Below are 15,823 nucleotides of genomic sequence, written 5' to 3' on the forward strand. Positions count from 1 at the left end.
CATTGATTGCATGTTGCTAATTGATCAATTGAACTACATGCATGCAATCTATGTTGAGCCAAGCTCAAAAATTGGGGAAAACCATCTCAAATGGGATAATGGTAAGATCATCTACTTGGAATGAGAAACTCAATAAATGGTAAACATAAATAGGTTCTGAAGCTTTGAGATTGAAATCTGGGCAGAGATCTCACTCCCAGAGTTGCACCGATTGACCAATACCAACCGGTGGCCATCCACTAATGGGTAAATTCTCATATCTACAACCTTTGGTTCACCAGCCAGCTACCCCACCAGTGGCCCACCATCCATCGATGATCATACTGAATGCATATTTCTGTGTTTGTTTCAGATTATGAGAAGACTTTAAAGAAGATTATTTAATGACCTGAACATTAACCTAATTCACTTTAATTGACTTAAATATTACAAAAGTATGGTGAGGCGACACGGTACAGGGAAGTTGTGCTAGATCACCTATTCAAGACGAAAGTTGAGTGGGCGTTGTATTTTACTTTGGGGAATGCTTCTACTTTTTTTTTTTTAATAATGTACGAATATGTTACATTGTGATACCTTATTTCAATTACTGTTTCTTTCATTATATATATATATATATTTGGCACAGTGTCGTTGTATTGAAATTGTTGATGATTGTTGAATGTGCAGTCACTTAGTATGCATATGGTTAGAATAACAACCTGGGTGCTACAAGCCCTTGCCAATAAGGGGAAAGGTATTGGCTAATTCCATTTGTGATTGTATGATGAAATTTTTCAGAATATCACGTTCACGGTACGATGCAATTGTTGTCGGAGAAGGATACAACCCAGCGTGGTTAATGGTAATTCTGATGTTTAGGTAATTGAGGGGTTATTAATAGGAGCTTACTGGGTAACCAAAGTGCGCATATAGGGACAGTTATCATTCTAACTTAGAACTAACTTGTATCGCTGGGTGACTGATGGCGCATTCTAGGACCAGTGATACCACCTATGTTGCAGTAGCACTAATACCATATTCAGACTTAGTACTATTATTTAGGCTGTGTAATGAAATGATACATGTGTGCATCACGATAACCTTGGTTGTTCATGCATTGCATCATTTTTTATGTATTTTCTTACATGCTTCCACCCTTCACTGGGCTTAGTGAAGCTCACCCCACAGCTATGGTTCCTTTTTAGATGGTGACATAGGTTCTCAAGCAACAGTCTCCTTGCTGGATCGGAGTAAGGTATTGCACCTATCTCGTCCTGATTGCTATACAGAACCAGGAGATCACTAGTTCCCTGGATTTTAGCATATCTCGATCCTGTAATCTGTTGTGTGTGTGTGTGATGGTTGTGGTGGAACAGAGTGTGGCTGAGGGTGGTTTTCGGCACAGTGTCGTTGTATTGAAATTGTTGATGATTGTTGAATGTGCAGTCACTTAGTATGCATATGGTTAGAATAACAACCTGGGTACTACAAGCCCTTGCCAATAAAGGGAAAGGTATTGGCTACTTCCATTTGTGATTGTCTGATGAAATTTTTCGGAATATCACGTTCACAGTACGATGCAATTGTTGTCGGAGGAGGATACAACCTAGCGTGGTTAATGGTAATTCTGATGTTTAGGTAATTGAGGGGTTATTAATAGGAGCTTACTGGGTAACCAAAGTGCGCATATAGGGACAGATATCATTCTAACTTAGAACTAACTTGTATCGCTGGGTGACTGATGGCGCATTCTAGGACCAGTGATACCACCTATGTTGCAGTAGCACCAATACCATATTCGGACTTAGTACTATTATTTAGGCTGCGTAATGAAATGATACATGTGAGCATCACGATAACCTTGGTTGTTCATGCATTGCATCATTTTTTATGTATTTTCTTGCATGCTTCCACCCTTCACTGGGCTTAGTGAAGCTCACCCCACAGCTATGGTTCCTTTTTAGATGGTGACATAGGTTCTCAAGCAACAACATGTGGTGAGACATTGGCAATTGTGATTGATGAGTTGTGGGTACAAGAGTACAAGGAGCATGACTAGGTGATTGTATGAGCTGCAAATTCTATCTCAAAAAATTGAACCGAATGGGTAAAGGCCAATCCCGATTTCCTCCAATCTGGATTGGGCTAATCCTGTATAGAAACTAGGGATTAGGAGGTTTTTTTTTTTGCCAATTCCCAACTATTTTGGATTGATTCTATCCGAGACCTGATTGTTTTATAAATCCAGATAACAATTGAAATTTGCTATCATATGTGTTGGTATACAAGCCACAACACTAAGCCAAGGTTCGCCCGACCTAGTCCACACTGTCACTTCATTGCATTGCCACTAAGATGCTCACCCACATCTAGGGTCACTTGAGCGAAATTGACAACCTAGAAGTCACTCCCTATGTCTCAGCATAGACACTCATCCGACAACACCGATCCCACATCGTCACACCCCATCACTAGTGGCACATATCCCCAGAGCAAGTTGAAGAGCGGATCAAGTCTTCGTACGAGATTCTCATACTAGGACTTGATCCACACTTAGCAAGTTGTGCCACACAAGTCCAAGATTCGACAATCCAACTAAAATGCTTGGACTGAAGGTGCCATTATTGCCCAACTCTAATGGCCTTAGAGCTCCCCCACATCTCCACACAACACATATCGAAGAATGGCTAGTCCTACGACACCTTCATGATGGTCACAGTGGAAGCACATTGTGATTAACACATAAAAAAAATCAGTATTAGGTGACAATCTCTTTCAACGACTCCTTTTCCAATGACCGTAACCTAAGCTTGAAGATGTAGGAACTCTTACACCTCAAGTATAGAGATAATAATAATGTGTTGTGTATTACATTCATGTAAACACTTGTTTACAACATCCCGAAAGTGGATTTCTCTTTCATGTTTATCATTCAGAAAATACGGGTCTATATTTTACTATTGATATGTTGTTTGCGCCATAAATAAGAAAATAATCATTTATCCTTCTCAGTTGCTTCGTAATGCACTTGAAATCAGTTTAATGCACTACTCTATAATTGACGATGGCTCACTTGACAGAAAAATCCTTTACAAGGAGATAGTGAGTGACAGTGAGCATTCAACGACTGTGGTGCATATTAGGACCTCCTAACCGTTGGATCCTCAGTTTCTCACTGCCATTCACTACCAGCCACAGAAGATTTAAGTCCGATAGACTTGACAAAAACTACGATGGAGTGAAAGATTTGCATTTGTAGATCTCAAGATAACATTTTCCCTTGTTATTGATTAAATTTTGAAAGATGCAATGACTGGAGTTCCCAACAAGGGGGAGAGTTTCATCAGGAAAAAGAAAAAAAGGGGTGGAGAGAGAGGAACAAAGAAGTGGGCTAGGGATAGGATTAATTTGTCCCTATCCGTGTGGTGTTATGGCCATCCTGCGTCGACGAAAAACGTCCAAATCGCTGATGCTGTGATCACAAAGAAATGCCCTTTCTATACTGTACACATGTTCCTTTTCCATTGGCTACTTGATTAGCCAATGAACTTAAGGCTCTTGGCTCTCTTATTACTAGTCTCTTTCCTCTCCACGTTCCTCCACTCCCAAGTCCCAACCCACCATGCCACAGCTCTAAAGTTTTCAAAAGCCATTAAAAGCCTGACCGGAGCAGAGGAAGAAAGAAATAAACACAGAATATCTTCATGGAGACGCTTCCGTTCACCATTAGCGATTCAGAAAGCTATGCCTTTTAGAGAGTGACACAAAGGAAGGAAGAGAGAGGGAGATGCTCTAGGGCAAGTTTTTTGATGATTTCAGTAAGTTATAACCAGTTGCAGAGAATTTCCAACTGCAACAACATCAACGGAGAGAATATCCAGCTCTCGAGAGTTCTCTATTCTGTGCTCTTCTTTCTATTTTTCTTCTAGGTTTTGGAAAGTTTGAGTGAGGGTTTTGATTCAAGAACCAGTCAATAGCGACCGCGGAGGGGGATTCGAGCTCTTTTGAGTTCTGTTCTCCTTTTCTTCTAAGGAGTTATGAAGTTCGAGCTGCTATTGTAAGTTCTTAAGGGTTTTCCTAATCTTTGTGGCCACTGTGCAGCGATTTCGAGACAGCTTTAGTGTTTGTGACGGTGCCTTTTTTTTTTGTTTGTCTGAAGACATTCTGGATTTGATGTTTTGTTTGTTAGTTAGCTAAAGTAAATGAATTGGGAAGGAAATAAGGTGAAGTCTTTAAGAGGTAAGTGGAATTCGGTTGGAATGGCAGTGGATTCCTGTGGTCTGTGGAAGAGTTCCCTTTCTGGTCTGGATAGTTGATTTTGTGTCTCGGAGGATTAATCCTCGTTTGATGCTTGAAGGGCGGTGATGATTTCAGGCAAATTTTCCTGCAAGTTTCTGTGGCTGAGCCATAGGGGCATACAGGTGTTGGAGTAGGAGGATTAGTTAAATGAAGTGCTTGGGAGTGGTTTGAGAGTGCAGAATGAGTTGTGGGGAGGAAAGCAAAGAAGGTGGAGATGAAGGGGAACTTATGCAGACGGCTAGGGATAATTCTGTCGAGATTAATGGTCACTCTGAGAAGCAGTCAGTCATTACGAATGGATTGCTTTCGACATCAGAGTTCCAGATTGATGAGAAGCTGCTGATAGACCCAAAATTACTATATGTTGGGTCTAAAATCGGAGAGGGAGCCCATGGGAAAGTTTATGAAGGAAGGTAAATACAGGGTTTAATTGATGGGGCTATTCCTCTGTTTAAATTATTGAGAAGGGTGAAATGGAAAAATGAAAAAGGCTTAATAGTGCATCATCCATTGTTACATAATTACAGGATACTGTAGTACTATTGCTTGACTATTTTGTCCTGTCTCAAATCATTAAGCATTAAATTTTAACCATTTGTCAATTATACTTCACCATTTTAACAATGCCTTTCACTGTGCAGTCATGCTTTATACACAAACTGTGATATTCATGTTTTCTTTACTCCCCTTCCCACCCAAAAAATAAAAAAATGTCCATATGTTCTTTGCTTTGTCTTGATGTTTGCATATTGCATAAGCACATTCAACTCTCTGGGATCTAGTGTATGCTATTATCTGCTTTCATCACTCAGTGGCTAAGAGCATTGATCAATCAAAATTCTCATATCCCTCACTTACGTGTTTGACTTATCATTTTTTGTCAAATTTATATTGGGATTCTGTCCCTGTTGATATTTGATTATGCTAATAAGACTAATATTTTGCACTTACAAGGCACCATCTTTTGAAAATGGACCTTTTTAACATATATTATTGGAGGATGCAAGTTGCTATATTCTTATGAATTCAGGACAAACCATTTTTTGATTGGTTCCACCCCTGTTTCCCATCCAGTACAAACACACAGCCCCACAATCTTGTTAAGTATTTATGCATATAGATATGGAAAGAATGGTTATTTTTAACATGGTCATATGCGCAACACAAACATATGCTTAATTTTCAGCGAACAGATATAACGTCTATATAGATATGCATACTTATTACACCCAGACACAAAAATATGGGTTATATTCAATATTCAATGTGTATTTGATCTTGTAATTTTCATTTACTTGCATGAACTGAGGTTCGCAAAATGGTAAGTTTGCAACATCATCTGGGAACTGTTGCGTCCATCAATTTTCCAAACTGGCAATCCAAAGGTTTCTAAAGACATTATGATCTGGAGTTTGCACATAACTTGTGGCCTATCATTTGCTTTTTTACAAATGCTTCGTATTTTGTTTATTTTTATACATTTTTTTTTTTAATTGTAATATTCAGATATTGCGATCAAATTGTTGCTGTCAAAGTTCTCAATAGTGGAAATACCCCAGAAGAAACAGCTAAACTTGAAGGCCGTTTTATCCGTGAAGTTACAATGATGTCTAGAGTAAAACATGAGAGCCTTGTCAAGGTGATTCTTAGTTTAGAATGTTTAGTTTTTAAGAATGGAGATACTTGTGCCTGCAGTTGGTTCAGCTGTCCCAACCTTCTGTATTAATGGTTGTATCTTCCATCCTTGGAGGATAACATCATGGTTTTTACACTTTTCTCCTCTCTTGTCACTTTGATCATGTTTCAATTTCTCTTAATTGTGTCAATACCTGCTCCCACCCCCTTGCAGTTCATTGGAGCTTGTAAGGATCCTTTAATGGTGATAGCTACAGAGCTGTTGCCAGGAATGTCACTTCGGAAGTATTTGTTCAATATCCGTCCAAAACTATTAGATCTTCGTGTAGCAATAGGTTTTGCCCTTGATATTGCTCGAGCCATGGATTGTCTACATGCCAATGGGATTATTCACAGAGATATTAAGCCTGGTAAGTATGACATATTGAACTGCATAGTTTTCTTTTTTTGGGTGCTCGAGTTTGCTTGACTAATATAATTTTTATTATTTCACTTTATTGATTATTTTTCTTTTAGGTTTTCTTCTACCTCAAAATTAACTTAGGGTTTTAATTGGAATCATTAGTTTCCTTTTAAGTTGGGTTTAATTTAAGTTATATTGATTTCTTAGGAGTCAAGTTATTAGATGAGTCAAGTCATTAGTAGTTAGTTTCTTTTTTCAACTAGTTTCTAATATTAGTTTTAAGTAACTATTGTATTAGAAGAATATTTGGTTTCCTTTTTTGAGGAACCTTCTATTTTGTAATTCCCTCACCCTTCAACATTATAAATAAAGAGGAGGAGGCTCCTAAAAAAGAAGTTGATTTTGATAAAAAAAAATTAATGGCTGTTGCTATTGTCTTCTTCATGGAGTTGTCTTGTATTTGATCAAAGCTGATGGAATTGGTGTTTGATCCAATTGACTCTTTGTGGTGTGAAGCCCAAGAGGTTCCTTTCAAGTTTTCTTCGTCCTCTTCTCCTTAGCTTATATTCTTCTTCCCTCAACTACACAAAGTGTTACTGATTTGCTTAAGTTCCTGCAGGTATTTATATTCAGTTTTTTTGTCAGTTCTGCCCAGAATTCCTTTGGTTTCCTAATTGATTCCATGCTCCCCTGAAGCACTTCCAGCCATAAGTTTTGGCTGAAATTCTGGTCAGACATCCCTCTCTATTAAGGTGAAACTCGACCCCAGATTTGGGGCTGTTCTGGTCAGCCATTTTTGAGATATTTTAAATCTCTGATTTTTTGACCTGTAGTGATTTACAGAACAGAGATCAGAACCGATAGGTCTGATTCTTTCCTCTTCTGTTCCTGTGAATGCTCTCTTGGTTATACCCTGTTAAGAGCCAATTTTTGTACCTGAATTAGTCCAATTTACTGGTTTATGATCTGAGTTTGAATTCTGCTTACTGAGAATTAATTCTTCCTTATTTCTGGTCTGTGAAATTATCTTCCTATATTGGGTATTGTTGGTTGTTCTTTGTTTAAAAGTTTCTGCAGTTGAGACTTGGTTAGACCCCTACCCTAGTCTACATTAAGTGGTGTTAGAGCATGGCAGAGAACAACCCTCTTGCTGAGATGAAGACTTCCCTTGCTTCCTTAATGGAGATGGTAATACAAGTGCATCAAGAAATGGTGCGAACGAATGAAGTATTCGCTAGAATGCAGCTACGTGTTGGTGTCCCAGAATCATTAATAGCACCTGTAACACCTTTAGGTGAAGTGAATATGCCTCTATTCAGACCAAAAGAACTTGAAGTTAAGGTTCACATTGAAAAGATAGTTCTTGAAGCTTCAAAGACAGAAGATCAAGAGACAAGATTCTATGGAAGAGTTCTACATTGAAGAGAGAATAGTAGACAAGACTGAAGCCGTGGACCATGATGTAGTGGTTGAAAGCACTCCACAACAAGTCTTTGAGATTCATGAGGAGAAGGAAGAGTTTGTTCTAATCCTTAACGAGAAGGTTACTAACATTAACGACTCTATGCACACGACATTCACAGTTATTGATTTAGAGGTTGAGCATATAGAGTTTATTATGCCATCATGGTTCTTTGAAGATAAAGCTCCACGCCTTGAAGACTACATTCTGAAAGTCTACAAGCAACCTGAATTCTGCTTGGGAACGGTTACGGCTACTATTCAAATGTTGTTCCCACCCCATCACTGCAAAATTCGAGGACGAATTTTTTCAAGATGGGGAGAGTTGATGCAGATTAATAACCAAAATAGGCTTGTTTTATTAGGAATAAATTTAGGGTTAAGTTCCATACATGGGCCTTTGATACCATGTGTTTTGAGTGTAATAGGCCACTTTTATGAGCCTAAAAGAGGGACTCTAAGATTGATTACGGGATTACTAGTTAGTTTCATTTTTTCATTAGTTTCCTTTTAAGTTGGGTTTAATTTAAGTTATATCGATTTCTTAGGAGTCAAGTTATTAGATGAGTCGAGTCATTAGTAGTTAGTTTCATTTTTCAACTAGTTTCTAATTTCAGTTTTTAGTAACTATTGTATTAGGAGAATATTTGGTTTCCTTTTTTGAGGAACCTTCTATTTTGTAATTCCCTCCCCCTTTAACATTATAAATAAAGAGGAGGAGCTCCTAAAAAAAATGTTGATTTTGATAAAAAAAATTAATGGCTGTTGCTATTGTCTTTTTCATGGAGAGTTGTCTTGTGTTTGATCAAGGCTGATGGAATTGGTATTTGATCCAATTGACGCTTTGCGGTGTGAAGCCCAAGAGGTTCCTTTCAAGTGTTCTTCGTCCTCTTCTCCTTAGCTTATTTTCTTCTTCCCTCAACTACTAGCTTATTTTCTTCTTCCCTCAACTACAAAAAGTGTTACTGATCTGCTCAAGTTCCTACAGGTATTTATTTCAGTTTTTTTATCAGTTCTGCCCAGAATTCCTTGGGTTTCCAAATCGATTCCATGTTCCCCTGAAGCACTTCCAGCCATCAGTTTTGGCTGAAATTCTGGGGTCAGACCTCTCTCTCTCTATTAAGGTGAAACTTGACCCAGATTTGGGGGGGCTGTTCTGGTCAGCCATTTTTGAGATATTTTAAATCTCTGATTTTTTGACCTGTAGTGATTTACAGAATAGAGACCAGAACCGATAGGTTTGATTCTTTCCTCTTCTGTTCCTGTGAATGCTCTCTTGGTTATACAATGTTAAGAGCCTATTTCTGTACCTGAATTAGTCCTATTTACTGGTTTATGATCTGAGTTTATAGGGGATAGCTTTGGGGTTTGAATTCTGCTTACTGAGAATTAATTCTTCCTTATTTCTGGTCTGTGAAATTATCTTCCTATATTGGGTATTGTTGGTTGTTCTTTGTTTAAAAGTTCCTGCAGTTGAGACTTGGTTAGACCCCTACCCTAGTCTACATTAGTATTATATTTTCTTGTTAACATACCAATGAAGGAAAAATGAATGCACAACTCAACATATGACCAATTATGTTACATAAAATCAAAATTCCATTTGCAAATCATGATGGCCTAGCTGAAAACCTAGGATGCCTGTTCTTGGTGGCCTACCATAACCCTAGGTGCTATCTATTGCCCACCTGGGATGTTTTGATTAGATGTTGAGTGATGCATGACCCTAACTTGTAGCATTTTTTACTTTTTCATTGTATGGATTAATACCACACTTATTTTCTGAAACACCCTGATAAATATAAAAAATTTACATTAGAGTTGTAATGGCTACTTAGAAATTCTGGATAATGGTTTGTAATTTTGTTTCTATATGTTTCAAACAATTTTGATCACTCAACTGTATCCAAGCTGACAGTATTGACGGTGGTTTTATGAAATAAAAATTCATTCAGTTTATATTTATCCTTGATTTTATTGAATTATAATTTGGGCAAGGTCATTGTCTGTGCTTCATATTAGGTGGAGCTTATATTTGTAGAGGGTGGTTTTCAATATTGGAACAAGAAATGAAAATTAGATTAGATATAACTAATTATATGGAAATTATAAATTCATGAAAAGAAATGCAAATTTTCTGGCTAAATAGTCTCTGAACTTGTTCAGAATTGTATGTTCCAATCATACCATTTGAATATTTTGAGTATGCAGTTTTAAAATTTTGTGTTGCCTGAATCATGTAAGAGAAACTGAGTAAGTAGAGTCTCTTTTATGATTTATTGGGTATGTTTGGCCTTTACGGATTGTCTATGCAAAAAAAATAATGGTGCAGACAATTTGTTACTTACGGAGAATCAGAAGTCTGTCAAACTTGCGGATTTTGGTCTTGCAAGAGAAGAATCTGTGACTGAGATGATGACTGCAGAAACAGGAACCTACCGTTGGATGGCTCCTGAGGTTTGTGCCTTTCTGACTTATATAGAACATTAAAATTGATAGCTGAAGTATGTTTGCATGTAACTGTATCCTTAGGAAGGACAATCTAGTGGCGAGTAGTGGTAATTAATCAGTAGACTTTGGATTATGGAAGCCTGTGGAGGGATAGGTGAACAAAATGCGGCTTAGAGAAGGATTGTTGGGTGGTGTTCCCTGTTTGTCATGTCTTTTTTTTCTTTCTGTAATGCTTACCTCCTACAGAACTCTATGCTTGTTAGTCAAAAGGAAGTTCTGTGAATTGGGGTTAAAAAGAGTGATTGCCTGAGTTATCTGTACTTCAAATATAATACCTGCAGGCCCAAGCCTGGCCACCAAGCTTTGTCTCTGACCAGCTACCCAACAGACTCGTTTGGAGGTCATATCTGTGTTTTTGGGTTTAGTGTGGGCCTGTGGCACCATGGTTAACTTGCACTATTGCAACGTGTTGGTCATAGGTTCGAAACTTGGAAACAGCCTCTTCTGCAAAATAGGTAGTGAGGTTGTGTACATTTGCCCCTCCTAGACCCTGCAGTAGCAGGAGCCTTGTGCACTGGGTTGCTCTATTTTTAACTATGTTTTTGGGTTTAATTTTTGCCACCCCTTTTCCTCGTTCGATTAAGCTTCACATGTTTTCTCTTTTTTTAAGCTTTTGTCTTGGTGTTGGGTGAAAATCATGCAAATACAAGGAGTGCTATAGCTTTAATGTAAGCAGTCAGATTTTAATCTAACCGGAAAAACATAGAGGCAAGGAGTATTAATTGATTTGGGATCTCTTTTTTTGCCCCTGTAATATTTATTCTTTTATGCATCAGCCACTTTTTGGAGGTTACTTCTTGTATTAGTTGGGTTCTTTACTCAAATTGAATTCTAGATACCTCAATAATAGATACATTCTATATGATGTCATCTAATTGAAGGTCACAGATTCTCTAAAATGTGTGTCGGTAGTTCAAAATAATTTTTAAGCACTCACGAGGTTTGAACCTTTAAATCCTAAGCAACTAAGCTGAAGTACATATTTTAGAACCTCCTAATTAAACTAGCATCTTAAATTGTCTGAAACTTTGTATAACTTCGGAAGTGAGACTTTCTCTGTTCTGTTGAAACTCCATCACCCCCTTCTTTGGGTTGGTGAGGTTGGTGAGGCTACAATCAAATGGCTACAGTTTGGATACAGACTTGATCCACATCATCTCTCTTGCCTCTCATTCTTTATTCTTCCCCCCTTTTTTTCTGGTGTAGGATCCCTACTAAAGTACACCTATCCTGAGAAGCAAAAAGAGGACATTCATTAGAGAGTGTTGGAATTGTGATTCTAAAGGATTTAAATATCAGGATCCTGGACCATCTCTGTTTCCACTGGTCTTGATTCGAATTGAACTGGATTGGGTGATCAAATCCTAATAAGACAAGCCTGGAAATATTACCGGAAACGTTAAGATACCAACTACTCATCTTTGTCTTGGATAAAAACAAAACAAAATAAAAAAGTGGTCGGATTTTGCTCAGGGATTTATTTCTTTCCAACTTCTCAGCTTCCTTTCAGATAAAACACAACAAAATAATAGTGGTCTGAATTTGCTCCAGAATTTATTTCGTTTCCTTTTTAATTTCCAGAAACACTCTTTTTCACCAGGAAGCTGGGTCTGACCTTGCAGTTATACAGCACCGTGACTTTGCGTCAGGGAGAGAAGAAGCATTACAACAACAAGGTTGATGTCTATAGCTTTGGAATTGTCTTATGGGAGTTATTGACCAACAGAATGCCATTTGAAGGCATGTCGAACTTGCAGGCTGCTTACGCTGCTGCTTTTAAGGTGAGGGGATTAATCTTTATTTTTCTAAATGTTTTTGGCTTTAGGTAGCTAGTGGTTTCAAGTCTTTATTTCTAAAGCCTTGTCAGTTATTGCTATGATCTTGTGAACCAAAAGTTAGGAAGTCCCATTTGATGGGTTACCTTTCATTTAATCCTTGTTATTAACCTTGTTTGGTGATTGCAAAGATCTATACATTAGAAATTTTGTTTGACTAGGCACATGTTTCTAGTTAATCAAATAGTGCAATAGTGTGAATGATTGGTCATGCTATCTAGTAGGAATGCTGTGTTTTTTTTTATCAAATATGTCCAGATGTGTTAAAGAGCACACCATATGGCCATATGAGATTTGCCCCACAAAATGGAGCCACTATATGCTGCTTTGTTTTTTCAGTTAGTGGGGGCCACTATATGCAGCTCTGTTTTCCAGTTCATCGTTGTTCTATTGAATCTGATATGTGTTTGGATAATTGGCTGTATCAATTATAGAGTCCATGCTCAGAATTCTGAGATTTATTATTTGTACATTACACTGTAACAGGAATATTCCTTTTGTCTGAAATTTTTGATGTTGGACAAAAATAATTGCCTTTTTACATCTGACATGCATGTAATGACACATCGTGTTTTGTTGTTTTTCCTTATGATGATATCAAAATGTGGACCATTGATGTGGAAACCTCAGATATAAACCATTATGATGCAATGTAAAGTAGGCAGTTATGGAAAACTGGAATAATAATGTCCAAGAACAAAAAAGCCCTATGAAGTGTGATACTGAGGAGCTGTCTCAACTATTTACACCGACTATGTTGTATATGAACTAACTATGATGATTTGTTGACTCATTTATTATGTTGTGTATGAACGAACTTTGATGACTTGACTCATTTATAACTTGAAGTGTTTGGCTTGTGAAATTTTTCCTAGTTTTGCTATTTCTGACTACCTAACCTGTGTCAAAAATTCCCATTGAGAAAATGCGTAGAGAACTGGACTATACTCCTAAAGAGCAGTTTTCAGAGGCATCCAGTTTAGATTTTGGTAGTATAGACTTAGAAATGGTCTCAAATTTGCATTAGTGTGTGTGTGTGTGTACTGGAAAGATTTTTATTTTGTATTTTTTTAATTTTGGTTCAGTTAAATGTGAGTTCCTCTGCCTCTATGAAGGGGTTCCAATCCCCCCCCTCCCCCCCCCCCCCCCCCTTTTTTTTTGGAGGGGAAGTCGGGGTTGGTTTGGATTAGTAATTGGGAACTCAGTAGTCTTGTAGTAACTATTATGTTTGCCTGGTTCTTTCATATCTAACAAGTTGACTATGTTGAAAGAGCAGCAGGTGAGGCCGACTTTGCCTGAGGACTTACCTCCTGATCTTGCATTTATCATACAATCATGTTGGGTTGAGGACTCTAATGTACGGCCCAGCTTCAGCCAGATCATTCGCATGCTAAATGCATTCCTTTTCACGCTCACACCTCCAATGCTGGAATCAGACGCCCCCACGGTGGCAGCACCAAGTCATGATGCTGTGATCACAGATTCCTCTGTACGTGCAAGAGGGAAGTTTTCTTTCCTTCGCCAACTTTTCGCAGCAAGAAGAACAAGGAACATGCATTGAAGGGGTGAATTTTGGTTGATTTTGACCAAAGAAGTCCCTCCATGTTTGGTATATATTCTTTTCTTAATTGGTGATTAATTGCCCGAATCATGGCGACTTGCAAGGATGAGAAAACTGGATGGAAATGCTGTTTGCATTAGTAGGGAGCCACAAATAGAAGTGGATTGTAGAAAAAAAAAAGTAGGGAGGAAAATTGTTAATCCCTTTTGTCTTCCCTCATGATAGTACATGCTTGTAGTGATTGGATCATGTTTATACCATTGATTGATCCCAAAATGCCTGTCGTAAAGCAATTTGTTTTGCTTAATTTAAGTTTGTATGGTTCTGTACTAAATATTACTGACCTACCCTATCTATATAGGGATGACATCGGATTGCTGTTGAACATTCTTAATTGAACTGCTAAAGCCAATGGTTAATCAGGTTGAGTAAGTGTGCTCTCGAATGACAATGGCATTAGGTAAATTGGTGGGTAGGGTGGTTGCATTTTTCTTTTCCTTTTCATTGGCACCAGAAACTCCGCAAGCGTGGCAATTTGTAAAGCCCCGAAGGGTGAAAGTAGAGTGTAATTTGAAGATCATCTGCGAAAGAGTTCTTCCACAAGCCCAAATAATGGTGGCATAGAGCCCAGTTAGAGATGGCATGGGCACAACCATTTATCCAAAAGAGATAAAAGCTTGAAATAAGCAAGAAGCCTAATATCCAGTATAATGGTGGAGACTTCAATGTAGAGAGAGAGAGAGAGAGAGAGAGAGAAGAGAGAGAAGGGCCGGGTGGGGTGGGGTGGGGGTGGGTGGTGGGGGGGGGGGGAGGAGAGGTAGCTGAAGAATCCAACATATAGTTGATGAGAACTTGGCAGTCGGAGTGAATGCTACCTTACGTAGGCCATCATCAATTGACACCTTAAGACCCAATTGTATGGCTGGGGAACGGATGTTCATTAACACCACCATATAAAGGCGCCCGGTGAGCCCATTCCCATGCATGACTCACAACCTTAGAGAAAGGGAGGCATCCGTGTAGATCTGAATAGACTCCCGCCATCTGATTAGGAGGAGGCCGCATAGGGGAGCATAATCCACAGGAGGGGGATGGGGAGGAGATAGAGCTGAAAGAGTCTCAGATACCTATCAATAGAATCCACCTATGGTTGGAAGGTAGCGACAGGTAGAGTTGACAATCGGTCCGGATGGCAAGTTTTGGTCAGGTCTAATCAGGCATCCCCACTTTAGGATCTTGCATGTGAGTTTGCCGCATTTATAAGCGATCGGTCACTCTAAGTGGACTAGTAATCAGTCGGTCCAGTCGGATGCCTGTCAAGTAGTACCCGATTTATTTATAAAGTGTCAGGTTGCAGTCTGACACATTTATTAATCAGGCCTGGCAGGTTTGGGCTTTAAACGGTTGGCCCGGGCCTATAATTGACATCTCAAGTGATAGGCGTTTGAAAAGCCATAGCATTCCTATGCTTCAATATCTCCCAAGTAATGACTGCATGGGAAGAGAGAAGCACTCCCTCTACTTCTTGGTTGATCTTGGGAGATGCCCCCAATGCAATACCCAGTTTGAGAAAGACCACTCAGAATAGGCTGAAGTCCTTAAGTAAACACAGGAGGCGAACCACGCCTGCTTGGCCTAGGGCACTGTAGAAGGGCATGCTTAGCAATCTCGAAAAAAAAAACACACCATATACAAAGATTAGAAGCAACTCCCATTCCTTCTTCGAAGGTTAGCCATTACCCTGAAGGCATCGATACATGATTTGAAAATGAAGTTCTTGATCTTAGGGGTTATTTTATGAACATATGGCAAGATCCTATTATTGTATGTGGAAGGAATTACGTCTTTCACGTATCTTTATTCCTGCAACCCCAATCACAAACATAATGGATTCCTTAGGTTTCTCCCATTAGTTTCCCTTAATGCTCTCTTGGTGATGGCTCCAATAATGAGAGTAACGTTAGGGTAGAAGGAGGACCTAGAGTCCTATTTTATAGAGTTTGTACACCCTCCCATCAAGGTGTACCAAATAGGGAAAGACTCTTTTCCCTAATTAGACTAGGAGTGAGTTTCCTATTTGGAATCCAATGCTAAGAGATTGATATCGACCAATTTCCTAATTGGTTTATGGGACAA

At 38.7% G+C, this 15,823-nt stretch overlaps 1 protein-coding gene across 2 annotated transcripts; it reads left to right on the forward strand.

Annotated features, from left to right (window-relative positions):
• The first annotated feature begins 3,572 nt into the window (after positions 1-3,572).
• Positions 3,573-14,119, forward strand: LOC122073836 (serine/threonine-protein kinase STY13-like). Of its 2 annotated transcripts, none has more exons than XM_042638495.1 (6): positions 3,573-4,039; positions 5,788-5,920; positions 6,131-6,326; positions 10,113-10,237; positions 11,914-12,072; positions 13,403-14,119. In XM_042638495.1, the coding sequence occupies exons 1-6, from the start codon at positions 4,020-4,022 to the stop codon at positions 13,685-13,687; spliced, it is 918 nt and encodes a 305-aa protein (XP_042494429.1). In that variant the 5' UTR covers positions 3,573-4,019; the 3' UTR covers positions 13,688-14,119. The 2 variants fall into 2 exon arrangements, with proteins under 2 accessions (XP_042494429.1, XP_042494428.1); XM_042638494.1 differs by having other exon boundaries at positions 3,574-4,694.
• The last annotated feature ends 1,704 nt before the right edge of the window (positions 14,120-15,823 follow it).

The sequence above is a fragment of the Macadamia integrifolia genome, chromosome 3, assembly GCF_013358625.1.
Source record: "Macadamia integrifolia cultivar HAES 741 chromosome 3, SCU_Mint_v3, whole genome shotgun sequence".
Lineage (NCBI taxonomy): Eukaryota > Viridiplantae > Streptophyta > Magnoliopsida > Proteales > Proteaceae > Macadamia > Macadamia integrifolia.